Source organism: Crinia signifera, chromosome 5 (genome assembly GCF_055691185.1).
Source record: "Crinia signifera chromosome 5, ASM5569118v1, whole genome shotgun sequence".
Taxonomy (NCBI): domain Eukaryota; kingdom Metazoa; phylum Chordata; class Amphibia; order Anura; family Myobatrachidae; genus Crinia; species Crinia signifera.
This window is the reverse complement of record NC_139221.1, coordinates 222,310,599-222,327,070: the sequence shown is the minus strand read 5'-3', so window position 1 is coordinate 222,327,070 and position 16,472 is coordinate 222,310,599. Positions and strand designations below refer to the sequence as shown.

Genomic DNA, 16,472 nt, shown 5'->3' with positions numbered 1-16,472 from the left:
CATGTGTCACCTGTGCCACCTCGAGGAAAGATGCTGGTTCTACCAGAGCTCCAGCCCAAAATCTTATCCTGGGCTCATGTCTCGTCCTTCTCCGGTCACCCAGGCGTTCACAAAACCCTGGAGATTCTTCGCCGGTCATATTGGTGGCCTCACATGAAAAAGGATGTCCAGGATTTCGTGGCCTCATGTCCTACTTGTGCCCAGCATAAAGTCCATCGTCAATCCCCTGCCGGTGCTCTCCTTCCGTTGCCCACTCCCATGCGTCCCTGGACGCACATTTCCATGGACTTTATTTCCGAGCTCCCAAAGTCTCAAGAATGTAATACCATCTGGGTGGTGGTAGACCGGTTCTCCAAAATGGCACATTTCATCCCGTTGACTGGTCTGCCCTCTGCTCCCAAGCTCGCTCAGAACTTCATCCAACATATCTTTCGGATTCATGGACTCCCTGCAGATATTGTCTCCGATCGTGGAGTGCAATTTGTAGCCCGCTTTTGGAGAGCTCTCTGTTCTGCCCTGAAGGTAAAATTTAACTTTTCCACAGCGTACCACCCGCAGACTAATGGGCAAACAGAGAGGGTTAACCAAGATCTGGAAGCATTCCTCCGCCTGTATGTCTCCTCGTCACAAGATAACTGGGTCAGTCTGCTGCCTTGGGCAGAATTTGCCCACAATTTCAGATACCACACAGCTACTGGCTACTCTCCTTTCTACGTAGTGTACGGTCAACACCCTCGACCACTGATCTTTGAGCCTTTACCAGCCTTGGAAGTGCCTGCTGCATCTTCCACACTCAAGCATTTCTCACAAGTTTGGAAAAATGTGCATGTTTCTCTCAAGAAAGCCTCAAAAAGATATAAGTTCTTTGCTGACCGTAAAAGGAGGGCAGTTCCTCAGTTAAAACTTGGTGACAAGGTATGGCTCTCCACTCGAAATCTTCGCTTACGAGTCCCATTAAGTTTGCCCCACGATTCATCGGGCCATTCCCTGTGATCCAAAGGATCAATCCTGTAGCTTATAAACTGAAGCTACCACCATACCTGAAAATCCCAAATTCCTTCCACATATCCTTATTGCGACCTCTTGTTCTCAACCGGTTCCAAAGTGCTACTCCTGAGCTCCCCAGAGTTTATACCCATCGAGGGGTTGAATTCGAGGTCGATAAGGTGGTGGATTCTCGCAGAAGATATGGAAACATCCAATATCTCATCGATTGGAAGGGCTATGGTCCGGAAGAAAGAAGCTGGATCAATGCTGCAGATGTGCATGCTCCCGGTTTGATTGCAGCTTTTCATAAAGACAACCTGAGTAAGCCCAAAGGGTGTTCGGTGCCCACCCTAAAAGGGGGGGGGGGTACTGTCATGAACCCCGGTTCTCGCACCGCTCGCATGCGCCCCTTACCGGCACGCTGGGGTAGTGTCCTCCGTAGATCAGCTGCCGGCACAGTCGGCAATCCCTGGCGTGATGTCGTTTGTTTCCAAGTCGCCCCTGCGTCACTGTGAGCTCCAGGTGTATTCCCTGATCAAGCTGCGGGTCACATGATCCAGGTAAGCTCCAGATTACTTCCTGGTCTGTGTGATGCTGCTGCGGCTAATCCCATCACCTGCGTCTGATTCCCTAATCACCTGGGGGGATAAAAGCCTAGCTCACAGTCTCCTCCTTGTCTTGAACAACTCGTCAGTTTACCTGTGAGTTCTCCAGCGTTAAGCTCCTGTCAAGACTCCCCACGTGCTCCAGAGGTCCGGTTTCCTGAGTCCGCTGTCACCTGTGTTACTCTTAGCGTCCTGGTCATTCCACTCCTGCCAGAAGTCTCCACGTGTTTCCATCTGCCGTGTGATCCTGTCTTCTTGTGCAGCCCAGGTTATTCACTCAGTGTCCGGTTAGCAGTGGGTTCCGTGCCCGTCTCCCCTCGGCTCCCAGGCCGCTCCAGCGATCCCCAGTGATCTCCAGTATCGGCTCCCTAGCCGCTCCAGCGATCCCCAGTGATCTCCAGTATCGGCTCCCTAGCCGCCCCAGCGATCCCCAGAGATCTCAAGTATCGGCTCCCTAGCCGCTCCAGTGATTCCCAGTGTCTCCAGCGTCTCCCTGTGTTACCTCCGTGTCATCCCCGGCTTCCAGGCCGCATCTCACATTCCTCAAGTACCCTCCGTGTTGCTGTATAGCACAGGTCTTCAACCTGTGTCCCTCTAGATGTTGTGGAACACATGTCCCAGCATGCCCTGAGGTTTTTTGGCATGCTCTTATAGGGAAAAATGTGGCAATGCATGTTGGAACATGCAGTTTCACAACATCTGGAGGGCCGCAGGTTGAAGACCCATGCTGTATAGCATTCAGTGCCATCGATCACCATCGATGGTTTTAGTACCCCTCTAAAGACTCTTGTTGTCCAAACTCTGCCAAAGCCACAGGGGAACCTGGGCAGAGGGCCGCGACCTGGTCGGCAGTTGAAGCGAAGTCCATATCCCCTTGCGGGGGTCCCTGGTGAATACCACTGTCGGCTTAGACCCCGCGCCTCTGCTTTAGGTCTCAGCCAATCCTCTGTGTCCCCGGCAGATCATCTCCCTCCTGCCTCCGTGCATGAGCTCCAGCTACCTCAAGCCTCCTCGCTTCCAGTTCCCTGCGCCCTCCACTGGCGCACCCAGGTCAGTGCCGGGAACACAGACAGTCCAGGCCGTGACAGCTTCACTTGCTGGGTGACCTGAAACGTGACCTGTTGGGTGGTCTGTAAACTGTGACAGTTATTAGCAGCCACTCATTAAGTAGGGCTTTTTTTCACATCCAACTCCCAAGGGGTAAGAGGGTTAGTGGCCAGAAGGGTCACTATAGAAGCGCTAGTGGTGCTAGAATTTTTTTTGTACAAATAGAATAAAATATTCAACTGGGTATAGACTGCTGCTTCTTATACAGGGTGTGTCCCTTAAATTGCAAGAAAAATGGAAAATGAGACAACCACAAATACATGTAGCTGCCCCTTTGAGAAGCGCAGACTTACTCAGTAAATCAATCACACATTGAAATCTTAATATAATCATATTTATAAAAAGAGAAAAATTCATATGAAGCTTCAATATTTAAAGTGCATTTAGTAATAACACCAATCATAGGCATACAAGACTCACAACACTTAACAGATATTTCATATTGGCTGCTTGCGGCTTTCTGTATGGCTTGACTATATAGAAGAGGCTTTGAATTTTTTAGAAGTTCCTCTAGAGGCAATCAGTATGTTATATTTACCAGTCCCGCACAGTTGTAGGACCAAAATAGCTGTAAAGATGTTATACTCTTTCCATTTTAGTGTTAGGTCAGTCTCTCCACTCCTTTTACCAGAAATACACTCTGGATAATTTTGCAGGATAAATGCTGCTACAGAGGGCAGACCTCAGGATGTAAATGTCAACCAGCTTGTATATAACTATATATCCTTGGGATCTGGTGAAGCAAGGCTCTCACAAAAACACAGCTTCCACAAACTGAGGAAGCCACAGAGCTGTGACAGGCGGAGAAACGCGTTTTTGTGAGAGCCTTGCTTCACCAGATCCCAAGGATATACAGATATACAAGCTGGTTGACATTTACATCCTGAGGTCTGCCCGCTGTAGCAGCATTTATCCAGCAAAATTATCCGGAGTGCATTTCTGGTAAAAGTGGAGAGACTGACCTAACACTAAAATGGAAAGAGTATAACATCTTTACAGCTATTTTGGACCTACAACTATTTAGGCCACAGGGCGTGGCCTAGCGTGACCCAGACTGTGGAGCCCAGACGAGAGTGACCACTCCTACAGTGGTAACAAAGTGTTATGCACCATTTCTATGCTTTAATTTCTGTGGTGTGTTAGACCGCCATCTTTGGTACGTTTACCCTGTCCATTGTGGTGGATTGTTCTTAAATAAAATACGTCTTTTAAACTTACGATAACTGCACTATGGAGCGCCCATTCTTTTTGTTGTATGTATGTACTGTATGTATGTATGTATGTATGTATGTGTGTATATATATATATATATATATATATATATATATATATATATATATAGAAAAGCACATGAGGAGAGAGGGCCCTGCTCAAACTACAGTATTTGCTTAATAATCACCTCACCTGAATGTTAGATTTCTCCCAGACATGTCCATTAGCAGAACAGGTCCCTCAGTTCTTGCCTGAATTGGGGCAGCCAAAAGGTATACTCTAATTTTATTGTATTCCGATTGTGTTTAGGGTTAGAGAAAAGGTGATGCAAGGGAGAGAGGGGAAAGTGCTTTGTGTGCAAAGGTTTGTATGCCTTCAGTCTACAGCAAAGTAAAATCCGACAGACAGGTGTTTATAAACCAACCATGTAATCTAACTTTGATCATTTATATCTGCTAATATTTGTGGTATAATTTTCCAAACCTATTGTTACTTTCCCGCATAAGAATTATAAGATGATTTATAAGAAAACCAAATATACTGTATTTTAAAAATGCAGATTTCACTAGGAATTGCCTTAATTTTGTATGTCTGTTAATTGGAGAGATCAGCATCATATCTTGTTTAAACTAAGTTGTTTATATTTTCAATTTTCTTTTGTCTCAGATTAATGCTAACCTAATCAAACAATGCAAAATTTAGCATTGTTATTTTTTGGCTGATTACTTTTATCACTGTGATGAAATGACAGCATGCTGAGGCGTATTTTACTACTCACTTTGCTTTAATGTTCCATTGCAGATTTATGTTTCTGTACTCACTTATTATTTGCATCTTTTTCAGGATTTTGTTACTAAGATAGTGCGTCTCCTAGAAAGCCCTTCAACAGTGTTACGAGCCAAAGCTTTCCTGGTCATTTTGCAAGTTTTAATTAACAACAAAGAGATGTTACTGCTGTGCTGCCAAAGCAGGTAAATCTAATTTAATTAAAAATGTACATTCTGGTTTTTCTTTTTGCATTATCAAAATCAGCAGCTGTAATTTAAAATTGCACAGAATGGGAAAAATGGATTTCATTTGTGACATTGAAATTTACCTCTTATAAAACCTACTGTAATTCTGTATGTGAAAAAGATTGTATTATTTTAGAAAACATTTATCACAGTTCATATTGCATATTAATTTGGAGGACTAGGATGTTATAAGGTAAAATAAACAAACTACAATATGGGTATGTTATTATATGAAGCCGAAAATAGAAAATTATTGTTTTTGTCTTCTCTTTCCACTGAAGGTTTCTCCAAATTGAGAAATGTATCAAAAATTGTACACTACTGTATGTTATGAGCTGCTGTACTGTACCTACAGTCGTCACCCTCATACCCTGTGTTAGGCTGGGTACACACTATGTGATGTGTGTCCCAGCCGGCAGAGCAACACATGACACATGTGGTTACGTGCTGTTGTCCATACAATAGTACTGTCTGAAATGAGATGATATATCGATCATTGTGTACCTAGCATAACAGTTTAGAAGGGGCTCTCTTCTGGAAATTAAAGTCTAATATGAGCTGGCCACTGCACATTCAACACTCAGAAAATTAGGTTTCTTATTGCTGTTAAATAAAATGGGTGCTCACGGGGACTGATGTGTACCCCTCAGCAGTGGGGGACTCCTTTACTGCTTGCCCTTCGTCTTCTTTGGCTACTTTAATGGCCATACCTTTTGCACTTACAGGTTCTTCCAGGATTGACTGTCTCTACTGTCTATTCACAACAAAAAAATAAATCTGTTGCTTAAATTTTTGTCTCCACTATTTCATTAGGTTCTTAAATAATTCTAGATAAATTAAAATATATTCACCCTCTAATAAATTAATTTTCCATGGTCATTAAACAAACTCTTCAAGTGTCCATATATCAGTGTTACCACAGATCTACCAAGTAGGATTCCATATATTGAAGACTTCAATCCATTTCTCACAGTCATAATCGTTTGCACTCAATTTGCAAAGAAGAGACCAGCAGTCCAGACAACTCCAGACAGTAAATTTAATAGAAAATTCAATAGAAATACTCTTACAATTTCCCAGTGGGTAGGACGCTGGGGAAATGTCACCTCACCGGTAGAGGAATGCAGATATCGTGGGCCATATAATATGAGATATTTTCCATTGTATGCCCATGATATCTGCTGGATGTCAAGCTGGCATTTTATCTTTCTGTGTGTGCCCCTGGCCAGATTAAGGTATAATGGGCCTGGAGCTGAACATTATCAAGGGCCTATTATGCGCAATAATAGAGGTTGTGGCCAGCACCTAATAATGTGGGGGGTGTAACCAGTGTTCTGGTTGGGTGGTCTGCTCATGAGTGTGTCTCTATTTGTGTAAATACTTTCAACTAATTATATATGCCTGGAAAAGGCAGGGTGCTGGCATAGAAAATGCAGGGAGATATATTGGTGAGTGCACCTTTGGAGGGCCGATGTCCTAAGATACTTGCGGGGTGAGGCGGCACTTCAGTCATAATAAAAAAATACTGAAAGCCAAAACTCGGTAGACAACATTTCAGCACATTTTATGTGGTCACCTAAGTTTACCACACCATACTGTATACCCCTTATACAAATCATGCAAGACAATAGTAACCCCCTTATACTGTACTTGCCTCTTACACATTATGCCACAAGGAATGAACCAAAATTCACACTATGGCACACGGATTGAGTCAAAATTCACGTTATGCCACACAGATTAAGGCAAAATTTTGCCACATGGATTGAGCCAAAATACACACTATACCAAACAGATTGAGCAATAATGCACAATATGCTTCATAAACAGGGGCATTGCGCATTAAACATTTACACCATAATGCCATTACATGTTAAGCCACACACATAATGTCCATTACGTATTTTGCCAAACACCATAATGTCTATTACAAATTATGCGACATAAATGCTGCTTATCTACATGCTCATTGCCAGGGGTTCCATGCTCATTGCCAGGGGTTCCATGCTCGTTGCCATGTGGGATTACATGCTCATTGGGAATATATGCTCATGGTAACTGGGGGACGGCCACCGGCCAGAAATGACAACCATTGACAAGCCGGGCAGAGAGCAGGGGGCTGCCCGGCTGTATTCAGAGCACTGCAGGTCCCAGCTATTTGAAATAATACCCCTTTCACACCAGAAAATTCAGGGACTTTTACACCAGCCTAGTCCCTGCATTTTCTGGTGTGATGAAGAGGGGGCGAGAAAACCATCCCCCTTTTAACCAACCAGCTATATCTTTGGAACCAACTCGACCCATTTACATGAGACCAGTATCATATTGAAGAACTTTTGAGTGGGCTTCGAATGATTTTGGTCCTGTGAAACTGGGCCATTTGGTTCCAGAGAAATCTTCCCTCAAACAACATGAACAGCCTTGAAATTACATTTCAGAAATAAAAAAATCTGTTTACTCGCAATATCTCTGGCTATTTGGGTTCGACTGAGATCAACCTTGAGCTTCTGTGATGCCGGAGGGGGAACTGGCAGCCATCGGAATTAGCGGATCCCATGTTATCCTATGGGGAAACAATAATTGTATACAATAATTGTAACTTGTATGGTCACCTTTAGTGCATGCCTGTACCAAACAATAATGAGTAATGGTTCTTTCTTATGGCTTTCCTCCAACAACTATTCTAAACTCAGGCAAACCATACATTCAAATAGAAATGAGTGAAACGACTGATATAACTAAGTTTGGCAATTTAAATATGTTATAGTATATAAAAAAAATGAGTGAAATGTTTCGCTCAGTATTAACATCTCAAAAAAAGACTATAATATTGCAGAATGTTCCAAACAATATGATATCTTAGTACTTTAACATTTATTTTGCTTATCATCCAGTCTGGGGATACTGCTAGATACAGTAACTCTAGATTAATTGGATTGGACAACAGGAGCAAGCACTCGAAGACTAATTTGGTTAGCCCCACCGCCTACATACCCCCCTCATTGTTTTCTGTCCAGTGTGACAATATGATTGTTGCTTCTTAAACTCTTTTTAGGAATTAGGAATTCCTTCCCTGCCCGAGCTTTCATTTATAGTGTCTGTAAAGTCCGTGCACAGATTCCTGGTTCACCCTCTGCCCGGGTGTTCTCCTTTTCACAGACTAGCATGCTTGTAAAACAGCCACTGCCTACCTATGTGTAGCACAGACCTGCCACAGTACAAATCCCTACAGTGCCCAATGTGAGTAGACCTTTTGTCCTGGTGTACTTTCTTTCACAGACTAGCAGGCTTATGGGCTAAGTCTTGCTCCTTCCTCCTTGAGACACCGAGGCACCATTGTTCCAGACTAGTACCTCAGCTTTCAAGAGTGATGTTATACAGTATAGCACTCTCTGGAGTTGTTTAGTAGCCTAATCACACTTAGCCTGATTCAGACCCCCTCCCTAAGCAGTGATGTTTTGCAGCTTATCGAGCGGGTAAATGCCGCCCGCCGGGTGAGTGAACGCCCACCACTGCCAAAATGTCCGCACCGGCATGCGAATGGATGTATACGCTTACTCTTCCATTTGCATGCGGGCGTATGGGGGAAATATTGTCATTAATCTAATTGCAATCCATTTGCAACTTGACTGAAAGGAAGCCGGCGTTTGGGGGTGGTGACCAGCCATTTGCTGAGAGTGGCAGAAAAAATGCAGGCATTTTCATCCATGTAAGGTCAGCTATGACCTCCATCAGCTTGTCTCTGTTGCAGAAGGGTTAGAGTTAAGCACACTTGCACAGATGGGGAAAATCATTAGATGGTAAATGATTTGTGAATAGATTTGCAGCTGGCCGGCGATATTTTCCCAAGTCATTCGCAGACGTGCACAGGTTGTGTTTTCACTCTGTCTGGACAGCAAATATCTGATCGCAGGGCTCTGCAATTTCGCACAGCAGAGAACAGCTTGCCACATAACCGCCACTTTTTCCTCACATTAATTTGCTTTAGTGCAAAGGCGCATCCAAACTTTTGCAATTAAAAATTTAAAATGTACCTTTAACTTTGATCGGCAACTAACAGTGTCCTGACCTACAGTGAGCACTAAGGGAATGATTCTGAATTGGAAGCAAAGCACAAACGAACAAGTAACTGCACCTTATTTGTGAGAGAGTATAAAATTAGATATTTCTTTTATCCATGTTTTTTTATTTTTTACTTCTGTGTTTTAGAAAATTATGACATGGATCTTCAAAGTCATTTCTTTCAGATGCCAGTCATGCTGTAGGCTTGTCAGTAAATAGTTTGTGTGTGCTTACAGTGCAGCTGATTTGTTTCACTGTGAGAACTTATATTTTGTCATTTAGTTTCCGATTAGTCAAATAGATTGTCCTTCCAAAACTGGAAAGAAAATACATTTTACACATTTATAATAATTAGATTTTTGATAGTCTATTCTTAAAACATAAATGTTAAAGAAAACAGTTAAACAGCTGGTGTTATAATTTTTAATGGATTGATAATTGCTTGATTAATGAAAGAAATGAAAAAAACCTCTTCTATTCTATTAAAGGTATGATTTTTGGACCTGACCTTTTATTCATTTCAAACTTTAACTTTTTTCTTCCAGAAACACTGGTAGAGTTTCTTTTAGGTCATGAATAAGTGATGAATGTAGGAGTCTGTCTCCATTTTATATATTACATGTGTGTTCTTTACAGACTTTTACATTATTAGATTTGTGCCAGCAAATATATATTTTTTTGATAAGTGTCTGTATTGCCGTAATAGCACTTTCAGTTACCCTTGATCATTGATTACAGGTAATTGTGTTACCGGGGGCTATTTACTTAGCTGTGTCTTATCTTGGATTTTGTTTCCCTTAGGCAGACGAGTCAATATCCCCCCAAAATGGGCAGAATACAGGGCTGTTTTAGCAACAAAAAAAAACAACACACAGGTTTCACTAAACCTGTGTGTTTTTGAGTCATCTTTTTTTGGAGGAGAAGGGAGGTGGGGTGGTTAAGCAAATAGGATAGCCAGAGGGGAAAAAAATTGTATCATCGGGACTACTTGAATACCCCCCTCAGTATGCCACTGGTACCTTGTTACATGGCTATAAACATCTGATCCAGTTGGTACACAATGTTGGAAGCTATGATTTTTATCTGATCTGAATGTTATCTATGGCACTTCATTAGCATACTGTATATGCCTCTGGGAAGGGGCATCAAAAATTTGTGTTCATTTCTAAGAGCTCAACTTTATTACTGTTGGACACTTGGAACCTGTAGATTGGGCACGTGGTAGATATATGATCATTTTTCATATTGCTTTTGTGAACCTTGAGTTTTTTTACAGCAGTAAATACTAGATATATGAATTTTGGTGAATTATATGATCTATATTCCACTATCCCCCAAACCATATACTTTTATTACTTTATCCCTTAGGGTTAGGGAATACTTGCAAGGCAGCAGATGCAGTGTCATGTTGAGTAAGCACTCTTTTCAAAAACGTAAATAGAATTTGAGGCACCAATTTAACATTTTTGTTCATGACATGGCTCCAAATAGGTTTGAAATGAAAAGGAGTCCACAATGGGTTCAAGCACATATTACAGTTTTCAAAAACAGACACAGCTGCAACAGATGTTAAAAGTTCTGTCCTATGTCTTTGTTTATTCAATATCTAAAGTCTCACATACAGAGATGTCCACATATATCTATTGTGTTATACATAACCTGTGAGCTTTGTGTGACTCTGTAGGACCCAGTGTCTTTTCAAGGGACATAGTGATGTTAACTAGCACAAACCATGATAAATGGGAGGGCGGTTCAAAACTCAACCAGGAATGTGCTATATACTGTATAACGGGCCAAAGTAAGTAGGTTATTTACAAATAGCCAAAGATATGGGACGCCTTCAATTCCAAACCAAAAACACATATATGGGAGGAGTGAAAGAGACACCTGTATTACCAATGCTAGTGGTCACTTCCTCCCAAAAGGAGGAGTTACCAAGTGGCACTGCCACAATAGGTGCCAGGAACCAGCCTCGGTAGCTGAACATTTAGAACAGGTGCCCCGCGTCTTTTTTTCACGACTTTAATTGGCAGCTTATTTTCAAATGGAGCGATTGAGATTGAGAAGCAGTTTTTTTGCTGATTAAAATGATATACAGAATGCCTGTATTCAGTGTTTGAAGAATACTTTACTCCATATTACAAATAAGATGCTAATTAATTAGCAAAAAATGATGTACCACACTATTGGCTAGTGATGGCTTGTCTTTTGAGCCCCAGGAAAGTTTCAGTACTTGGAAATCACACGACACAGTTACGCTGACCGTCAGACAGATGATGGTGAAGGAGATGTGTTTTTAATATCAGCTGTTGCCTTTTTATACATAAAGTCACCATTTCTTTACTCCCATAAAGGAGTGTTCATTACAAAAAACATGCATATTCATATACAACACACCCCTTAAGGTGGGGTTAACAATTAAAACTTTGGTTCGACTTGAGTAACGTAAGAATACGTAACATTAATGGTATCTCTTATATCCATTAAAGGAGCGAAGTTCTATAGACTGGGAGTTGCTTCTATATTATGCTGACTCTTGCAGTACGTCTAAGTAGAACATACGTCTTTTGTTTAAACATATGAGGTCTCACATTCCTGTACTATCTTGGTTTACATTAAAGGGGCCCATTTTCAGTAATGTCTAGTTTTTCTAATGGAAACTAGACTTATAGAGAGATACACTTAAATTTAACTGTTTCAGCAGTCTGGAGAGATAGGTACAATAAAATTTAAGCAATACTTAATACTGGCTAGCAAGTCTAATATGATATAAGAAATATATAATGTTAAGTACTATAACGTTATCATTTTCCCTCCTTTTTATAATAATTAAACATTACAATTGAGATTACATTGTTTACATACAGTAGTAAACAAAACATACAAAAAAATTATTATAAATGTAAGAAAAAAACTCATAGTGGTTGGACATCTTACAATACAAACTGCCTAACTATGCTAAGGATTAGTCACATCAGATGGTTCTAGTGGGTTATCGCCCTGAGAACAAGGTAGCTTCTCCCCATTGTCAGAGGGCAACTGGCCGTTCGCTCACATCCATCGGAATAGACTGATCCTCTGCTTTCTGTGTCCGTCCAGATATGAGTTGTTTGAACTTGGTTGTAGTTATTGCAGACTGGCACTGTTTCAAACAGACAGAGAAAACACACATCAATATCTTGACAACAATATAAACCAGTATGCATAATCCTATAATTTTTAGGCTGAACATGAGAATTCCCATAAACCATCCACTGATTCCTGAAAACCATGTGGATGGATTCAAGAATGATAGCCAGCCCCAATTTCCTCCTAGAGTGTCAGGTGTATTATGCTCAGTGGCATAAATCCGTTTTTCCTCTTCTATCTCTTGTATATGTTTTTCTATTGTCTCTTGAGCATTGTCAGTCTCATTGGTAATAAATGTACAACACAATATTCCTGTCTGAGTATATAAGGTCATACAATAGCCTCCTGTCTGTGCCGTTAAATGGTCCAGAACTAATCTGTGTTGTAACTGTTCTTTTTATTACCTCTTGAATTTCTCTTCCTACATATCTGAAGGTGTTATCATATATTTCAGTAATGTTATCTAATAACATTGCAAGTGATTCAACTCTATAATATGATTTTGACCCAAATAGGTCCAAAAATCCCATTCTCTCATGCCAGGGTGTGTAGATTAGCTTTCTTGCCTTTTTCCCTGCTTCTTTTATTTCCCTTCTGTCCCTGTGTATGGGATTATACTTCCCTACCAGGCCTTCTTGGCCTTTGATTATGTTTTTTAGATCTTCATGCTTTATCACTTGCGCTGCAGGTACTATGCGTCCTAGTGTACAATTTCCATAGTCACCATAAACAAGCCACTTGTAGGCGTATTTCCCACATAAAAAAAAAAACAAATTATTTGGGAGAATTGGAGGTATGCTATCCCACATTTGTTTTAGGTTAATCAATCCTTTTCCTGCTACTGTACCATTAACTACGAACTGGTCAGGATTGCTTCCTGTCTCATTCATCCAACTAGGAAATCCTGGCCCTGGCCACACTCCAATATTTAACATTTCCCTTAGTGCAGGTTTATCATCATATGGTGTTAAAAACATTTGGTATGGAGGTACTCCTAATTTGAAGGTGTCAGGGGCACTACCAACTCTAAAAGGGGCCTTTGAGCAAGGATGAAATGTTCCTAAGTAGGTGTTTGAGGGGGAAATCTTTTTAATTATTAAAGCCAAGTATGGTTTCACTTTGTTTTTTCTTAAATTCAATGCAAAAAGATACATTTGGGGTAATTAGGTGTGCTAGCAGTTTAGGGGATTCCTTGCGTAAGTATTGGCTAACTGATGCTTTGAATGGTTCACTATCTGCACGGTTATCTTCAAATAGTGCCCATTCTTCATATGTGATGGGGATAAATGTCCACTCTCCTCCTCCTGAGGTAGGACCTTGTGAGCAGATCCAACAGTTTGTAGTGTTAAGGGCATTCCCTACCAAATTATGTAATTGCAACAACATATTTCGGTTTTCTCCAGTAGGGGCCTTACACCATTCTATACATGTCTCCTCAGGTGACTGTTTACAATACTCACAAATACACCTTGAGATGTGTGGTAAATTTCTACATTCATGATCAGGGTTTGCTACTTCCCTTTTTCTCACATAATGTGGTCTGGGATAGACTATGGAGGTGCTTTGTACTGTACTGTTGTTATTAGCATAATCTGGTACCTCTAGTACTGTACATAACCATATTATTGCCACTATTGTGGTTGCCAAACACATAATACATCCCCATAGACTTTTATCTGATTTGGGCCCCAATAACATTTCAGCAAACTGCATCATCAAACTTAACTCGTAATTGATTACAATGGGATGAGTGTATCCCTTCCTTCTAGCTTCACTGATGTTGGTGTAGTCAGTAGAACCTGGAATGGACCATCATATCTGGGCTCAAGTGATTTCCGAACGTGTCTTTTTCCTACTGGCTGGGCTTTTGCTGCTCTTAGCTTCTGCATCTGCAAGAGTGTTTCCTCTTGTTTCTTTTGTTTGATTCTTTGTGTGTGCTTGAATCTTGATGATGGCAACTTTGTATGGCTTCATTAATGCTTGAAAAAGTTTTTTTTTTTTTTTTTTTTAATGAGGTCAGCATGTTGTATCTGTTTACCTGTAACTGTTTTAAAGTCTCTGCTTTTTCCAGATCAACACATAGTCCATTGTCACTCTCCAGCTGTATCTGGAATCTGTATAAATGGTCGCTGTTGTATGCTCTGCGTGCTCCAATGCTTTAGTAAGGGCCACAAGTTCAGCTGCTTGTGCTGATAAGTGTGCTGGTAGGGCTCCAGAAGTTACTACTTCAGTGTCGGTAGTGACAGCATATCCAGTGTAGGGTGTGCCATTTTCATAGTATCTGGACCCATCAACATATAGTTCGTAATGAGCATTGGGTATGGGCATATCTTGGACGTGTGGCAATGTCTGGGTTTCTTGTTCAATCAAAGCAAGACAGTCATGAGAAAAAATTTTAGTACAAGTATTTTCATCTTTGTTCTCACCGTCACCTTCTGCATCTACTTCCATTCTCTGGGCTGTTGTAGACGATACTGTGCTGCCCGAAGGTGCTTGTTCCCTCATTCTCATTCTCCCTCCTTTTGAACATTTGATGTTCATACTCCTTCTGTTCTGGCAACAGGGCTGGGAGGAGCGTTGCTGGATTTAGAGTGAGACACCTCTTGATTGTCACATTGGGTGCACTCAATAGGGACACTTCGTACTTGGTGAGTCTAGCTGCTGAAAGATGTTTGGTTCTTGCTTGTTGTAGGATTTCTGTTACAGCATGTGGTACTTGTATAATGTTCATGATTAAGAACAATGTCTATGCACTTATCCTTCAATACAGCAGCCGCTGCTACAGCTTTAATACATGTAGGTGATCCTTGAATGATATTTTCAAGCCTGCTGGAATAGTAAGCAAGAAGTCTTTGTCTTGTTCCGTGGATCTGTTGTTAACACTCCCAAAGCATGTCCTCTTTCCTCATGGCAATACAAGGTAAAAGGTTTAGAATAGTCTGGTAGGCCTAGGGCAGGTGACGAGGCAATGACCAACTTTAATTGCTGAACTGCTTGAGCCATTTCTTCATCTGTTGGATGTGGACCATCTGTTTTTGATTGCATTGTATAATGTTTGCATGTAAACTGATGCAAGAGGTATCCAGTCCCTGCAGTAGCCCACCAGGCCTAGAAATGACCTGACTTGTTTAACAGTCTTTGGTATCTTGAGAGTCTTTAGTGATAGGCATATCATTTGCCAAATCGGTCACCGTAAAACAGGCCCCTGATGGTGGGATCTGATTCAGCAAGGTGTATGGATTAGGCACAATGGGACAATTAGTTAACAGTCTCTTGTTGACCTCTCTTAGATCATAAATTATTCGTAAAACAAAGGCGTCGACCATTCGGATCTATATTGAACAAGGATGCCGGAATGTAGATAAGCTTGTAGTTGCTTGGTGATGGCGACTCTTTGATCAGGATTCAGTGGATTTTGCTTTATGGATACTGGCACTGCTCCTGACTTTAGTTGCAGTTGGACAGGTTGTACGTTCAGCTTGCCAGTGTCTATCTTCCCCTTAGACCACAGCTTGTCCAGTACTTGGGATGTGATCCAGTCTGGGAGGATAACTTCAGCAGAATCTGTAATAGATGATTGGGAGAGAAACACATACAGCCTCTATTTGAGGTAGTAAGTCCTTGGATATATTGGATTTATATTTGATACAAAGTAGCAGTGGAGACTGTTAGTTGATAAGAGAGAAACTGCCTATACCCACTAATGACACAAAACAGACTATAAAATCCACTAATGAGCACACAAGCTACACTTGTGCAGCCTAACAGAACACTTAAGCTATAGATCCATAGGAGCAACTGTGCTCACAGATACAAGAACGATTGAATAAGGTAAAACCCCAAAAATTAATGCAAAACCTAGAAAACTAATCCGGAGAGACCATACAAACTAAACACAGAACATAAAATTTCTAATGAAATATCCAAAAGAGGAATGAGCCACTCTGTGGCTTGCAACAATGTTCCAGTTAAGTATCATTGTTCATATTAGGCTATGAAAGATAACATAGTCACATATGACCAATAGGAACTGTGTTTATCTTAGCACTACATTTTTAACGAAAAACTAAATTTCCAAATAATGTCATAATAAAGAAATATAACATTCCCTTCAAATACTAAGTTCTTATTAAATGCACACATATCTGTTTGAGTATGTGTGCATGTACCCACATATTTTCTTACTTTAAGGAAAAATTCAAGTAGTAATACCCAATGAAAAATATGAAATATCTGATATGCAAAAAAATACACTTAATTGTACTGAAGTTTGCTATGATTCTATAAAAGAAAGAACAGAAAATAGCAGTCAGCTCGTATCTTTAACTCTCTACTAAGGAGACAAAAAACAAATGTT

The 16,472-nt window shown here is 40.9% G+C and overlaps 1 protein-coding gene across 1 annotated transcript in view; it reads left to right on the top strand.

The window, feature by feature from the left end:
* ULK4 (unc-51 like kinase 4) overlaps nucleotides 1-16,472 on the top strand; it is a 704,158-nt gene that overhangs the window by 222,136 nt on the left and 465,550 nt on the right. The window contains exon 22 of the mRNA XM_083188569.1: nucleotides 4,755-4,882. Within this exon, the coding sequence (XP_083044695.1) occupies nucleotides 4,755-4,882 (128 nt within the window). The remainder of the gene's footprint in view (nucleotides 1-4,754; nucleotides 4,883-16,472) is intronic.